This window comes from Triticum urartu, chromosome 3 (genome assembly GCF_003073215.2).
Source record: "Triticum urartu cultivar G1812 chromosome 3, Tu2.1, whole genome shotgun sequence".
NCBI classification, from domain to species: Eukaryota; Viridiplantae; Streptophyta; class Magnoliopsida; order Poales; family Poaceae; genus Triticum; species Triticum urartu.
This window is the reverse complement of record NC_053024.1, coordinates 19,816,141-19,821,654: the sequence shown is the minus strand read 5'-3', so window position 1 is coordinate 19,821,654 and position 5,514 is coordinate 19,816,141. Positions and strand designations below refer to the sequence as shown.

General features: G+C 45.8%; 1 protein-coding gene across 1 annotated transcript; it reads left to right on the top strand.

The window, feature by feature from the left end:
• Positions 1-941: 941 nt before the first annotated feature.
• LOC125547716 (aspartyl protease family protein At5g10770-like) lies at positions 942-2,177 on the top strand. The gene has a single exon (XM_048711517.1). It carries the CDS (start codon positions 942-944, stop codon positions 2,175-2,177), a length of 1,236 nt encoding a protein of 411 aa, XP_048567474.1.
• The last annotated feature ends 3,337 nt before the right edge of the window (positions 2,178-5,514 follow it).

Sequence of the window (5,514 nt, the reverse complement as noted above, 5' to 3'; positions counted from 1 at the left end):
TAACACTGTGATCTTTGTTATTGTTATCACGTGATCCCTTAGTTTATGTATTCCATTCCATGTGTATAAATAAAGCTTAGCACCATGTTATATCTAAAAACACCAGCCTTCTCGGCATCCATTGTCGCATCTTTTTGCGTTACGTCAACCATTACAGTACTCAACTTGGCTAGTTTTTGTTACTCGATCACCTATCTCATGTGGTTGTTTTCAATTATTTTCTGATAAAGGGTGGTTTATTGGCTCATATTGCCGCATTAAGGGAATACAAACGTCATGAGTATACAGCCCGCTTCTAGATGATTAGGATACACACACAATCAACATCAGTGCACACACATAAAATGATACTTCCTTCATCTTAAAATAAAGGGAGTTGAGACACTTATTTTGAGATATAGGGAGTATATGATTATAGAAAAGGCGAGCTCCGAAACACCCATTGAAATGAACTACATCTACATCAGCAACAATGAACATCATCCACCACCTATCTGATGTAATGCATATATGACTAAATTGAAGGGAAGCTTCGTGTGATGCTTAAAAAACACCAACCTTCTCCTTTGGGCATCCATCGTCGGTTCTCCATGGACAGATCACCGTTGCCACCACCGGGATGGCGCCATGAACGATCGACAACTCCAAGAATGACGACGACACCATGGTGTTGATATTTCTTTTTGGACTGGAGAGTTGCCATTTGCCAAGTGCCTCTGTTTCCTCTTTACCAGCAAAGCTCTGGCGTTAATCCCGATCATCATCTTCTCCATATCTTGTTCAAAAAAAATCTTTTCCATATGCACGAGACGAGGGACGAGACAATCAATCACCATCAGTTCACCACCGCACTCTACAATATAATGAAAATTAAGAGCTGGCGGGTCCTATATATGTATATATGGGCAGCAGCTTACACACAAGCAATTGTGACTCCAGCCATGATTTCCTCCGTGCACTTGCTGCGCCTGCTTCTTCTTCTTCTTCTTCTCCTGGCCCCCGTCATGCTCACGTTCGAGTTCGACGCCGGTATTTCCACCCAGGCCCGGTACGCGGCCTACAAAGCCCAGCACGCACCGCCACCCAACTCCCTCCCCGTCACTCGCAGACCCCGCAGTCCCCTCGTCACTCTCCCGGGCACGTCCGAGTCCGAGTACCACGTCGTCGTCGGGTACGGCACTCCGGCGCAGAACCTCACCGTGGGGTTCGACGCCGGGGCGGGCGGAGCCACGCTCCTCCACTGCAACTGCAAGCCAGGCGCTTTCGACCCGTCCCGGTCCTCCTCCGTCGCCCATGTTCCGTGCGGCTCGCCGGACTGCCCGCTGGAAGCTTGCTCCGGACCCAGCTGCGCCAGCACCACCGTGGCCAAGAACGGCGCCGTGATATCGAGTGTCACCGTCGTGACAGACACGCTCACGTTCTCTCGATCCACGCCGACCACCGTGGATAACTTCAGGGCCAACTGCATGGAGATGGGCGGCAGAACGGCTGGCCGCTCATCCGGCCTTCTCGATCTCGGCCGGGACAGCCACTCACTGCCGTCCCGAGCCCCTTCGTCTCCGGACACGGCGGCCTTCTCCTACTGCCTGCCGACTTGGACGGGCGCCCGGGGCTTCCTCTCCATCGGCGCACCCCTTCCAGGCCCAGAACGCAAGGTGAGCTACACCCCGCTACGGAGTAACGCGGCCCTTCCCAACTCGTACTTCGTCCGGCTCGCCGGATTAAGCCTAGGCACCGGTAGGCCGGTCATCCCGGTCCCCGCCGGCGACGCGCTCATGGCGCTGCGCACCACCTTCACCTACCTGATGCCGGAGACCTACGCGGCCCTCCGCGACCAGTTCAAGGAGCAGATGGCGCAGTATCCGGTGGCGCCGCCGATGGGTTTCCTCGACACGTGCTACAACTTCACCGGCCTGAGGAAGATCGACGTGCCGCACGTGACGCTCACGTTCGATAGCGACGCGAGCCTGGAGCTCGGCATCCGGCAGATGATGTACTTCGAGGACCGCGACCACGTCTTCTCGGCAGGGTGCCTCGCGTTTGCCGCGCCGCCGTGGGCTGTCTACCCGCCCGGGGTCGCGGCGGTCATCGGGACCTTGGCGCAGGAGACGACGGAGGTGGTGTACGACGTTCGTGCGGACATGGTTGGGTTCGTCCCCGACCGCTGCGGACAATAGTAGTTTGGGCACTAAAGATCTGCGTTTACTTGCGTGCATGTCGATGTAATTAATAAGCAGCTGCTACATCTTATGCTGAGATTTGGGCCTGTTTACTCCACCTCACTCTTCTTCATCAGATTGGCGTCCAGGCGAAATGAAAAACCAGCGGTACCGGTTTCTAGTTTCTACCGGGTACCGTAGAGGCTTCGGATTAAATCCCGCGATTTGTGCGTACACTAGTCAATATATCAACAGTGGCCGAATGATTTTTTTGTTGTGTGTATTCGTACACAATCGATACAGTGGAGCCCACACCCGTACTTAACTCATTGTGTCGGCCGCGCCGCTGCCACCGTTGTTCCGCAAGCGCGCCGCCCGGTGGAAGTTGAGGGGATCTCCAAGCTTCGGCGTCTCAGGTTCGCAGTCTGGATTTGAGGGTCGGAGGCAAGACATTCGAAGCCCTTTAGTATATATTGACGGTTTTGATTTGTTAGATGGCGGTACTCAAACCCCAAATACTCCATAAGTCCCATCAATCAGTGCAGTTCTTACGGGCCTTGGTCGTTGCAATTTCACGGTTGTTAACATATAAGAAAACCCCGGAGTGTCTTGAGCATATAACAGATCTTTGATTCTAGCGCAGCATAATGTTGTTTATGGGTTGTCGAGTTTAGAATTCCTATTATGTCTGTCAGAGGGGCATTTATGATTTGGTGATTTTCTGCATTATGTATTAGTAAGAGGAAGTTTTGTGTCTTTTTTGTCATTTAAGGACTGTGGGGATGTATAACTGATTACCCTGGTAAACATGGAAGAAAACCTATCTGGTAATGAGCTCTGCGCACATAGATTGCCTAGATTTACAAAAAGACGCGAAATGGATATAACTGACATTTGCATTTTGTTACAGTCTTAACCGAAAGCTTCTACGTCTAATGTGACAATTTCTTTGCTCAGCTTTACAGACAAAATATTCCAGAACATTTCTGGTTTAGTCTTGTTATATCTTAAGCCAGAGATTAATAATCTCAATAAGTTGTATCATCCTCCCACTTGCTCTTCTAACAAGAAAACCTGTTTCTCAAAAAATATTCATTCTATAACAAACATTTTGTCCTTTAAATTTAGTGAAAGGAACACAAAACCTAAAATGAAGCCTTGGTCTAAAATATTCCATAACTCTTTATGGTTTTTATCAGGTCATTTTAGATGGTGTATCTGTTTAGTGAATATTATGTTGTTTCATTTATGAATCCCCAAAATTCTAATAAGAGCAGATCAGTAAGAATAATTCGACAATTATTTAATTTATTGCTAAACTTATGGCTTAGATATAGTTCTCCATGAAAGAAGGATATTTTTATCTTCTGTCATATTGATATTATATCTTCATCCCGTGAGCCATTTCAATATTTCAGTCTTTATGTTTTATCTAGCAAATCATATTTACTCGTAACATTGATGAAGTATAAATATTCACCGCACCCTGTTATATCCATCGGACTTTATACATCTCAATGTATTCAATCAATATCAAATACTCATGGCATACAGAAATTTACAAGCAGAATAACATCAACTTTGTGTAATGATTATACCTTTACCAGAAGAGCCGTTCTTCTTATCCGCCAAATACTTCTTGCAGTTACGCTTCCAGTGTCCCTTCTGCTTGTAGTAGAAACATTCAGTCTCTTTAGAGGCTCCGCCCTTGTTCTACTTCTGAGACTCGGTCTTACCGGCTTCAGTATATTTCTTCTTTTTGGACTTGCCCTTCTTCTTAAAATTGGTGGTCTTGTTGACCATGAACACTGTTTTGTTCTTCTGCATTCCAGCTTCCGCAGTTTTGAGCATAGCAAACAACTCATTTGCACTTTTCTTCATCCCATTCATGTTGTAATTCATGATAAAGCCATCGTAAGATGGGGGAGTGAAACAAGCACAATATATGTACCGAGTGTTGGAGGAATCCCAAATTCGAGAGAAGCATGTTTATCAACATAGCCAGCAAGCTTTACTATATGCCCACTCATTGAGGAATCCTCTTTCATCTTGCATTCAATCAAGGCCTTGGTTAATTCAAAACGTTCGGTCCTTTCCTGCTTCTTGTTTAGAACTTCCATTGACCCAATTATAAATTGAGTAGTAGATTTTTCAAAGTGCTTCTGTAGTTCCGGATCCATGCAAGTTGACATGAGACACTGGACTAAATCATAGTCATCACTACGAGCAATGTAAGCAGCAACTTCTTCTAGTGTTGCATCCTTTCCAGGAGAATCACCCAGTGGCTAATCCAGCACGTACTCCTTCTTATCACTCCTCAAAACAAATTTCGGGTTTCAGATCCAATCCGCATGGTTTCCCCCATTAGCAGCCAACTTTTCTTTATCTAACATAGGGGCTAAGTTGAATATATTGCAAGCCATTGATCAACAATGATAGACACAAGATTTATTTAGAAATTTATTCATAATTAATGTTGCACTAGTGTTTAAATAAATTTAATATAAAGTGCACTCCCACTCAAATCAATATCTATCATAATTGATAGTGAGTGATTCAAGATCCAAATCTAGTTCTCAGCATTGATGTGGACATTACTGATGACGAGAATTTTGACTGGTGGGCAAATTTTTGCCGATCATATCTCCATGTGACACCTGTTCATCTTTAGATGCTTTGTGCTCCGAGCTCAGAACGATTCTACTAGAAATTCAAGGCAACAAAGTGCTATGTGCTAACATGGTCTGGCCAGTTTCAGCTTACACCTCACGTCCCATTTGTACTCATGTGGACATGATGCACTCCGAAATGCTACGTGTTATAGACGGTTGCAACATCGGGAAGAGCACCTTTTAACTTGATATTTACTGTGGGAGATCACCCTAATAATTGACTACTATGCAATCAAATGGTGCAAACAACAAAGCGACAAACATCTCAGGCAATTCATAAAAGCATGATACGGTATAGCCCTAGGCGCCGGGAATCTCCATGATCATCTTCAATCTTCTATTGAAGCGTTGTGACGGCCAATATTTCATTGTCGTGTGCTACTTGTGAGATGTGTTGGGATTTCCTCGAAGAGGAGAGGATGAAGCAGTATTTAGAGATAAGTATTTCTGTCAGTTAAGAACCAAGGTTATCAATTGTAACACCCACAATGCGGCTATATCTCCCACGTGTCGGGGCACGACTTAGAGGCATAGCCACATGGTAGGCTTGTCGCAAGAGGGGTAATCTTCACACAACCCATGTACTGAATAAGAAAGGGATAAAGAGTTGGCTTACAATCGCCACTTCACACAAATACAAGTTAAACATACATCATCCAGAATACAATCAAGGTCCGACTACG

Bases quoted from the DNA above. Each gene is read 5' to 3' on its own strand.
- LOC125547716 (XM_048711517.1), top strand. From the start codon at position 942: ATGATTTCCTCCGTGCACTTGCTGCGCCTGCTTCTTCTTCTTCTTCTT.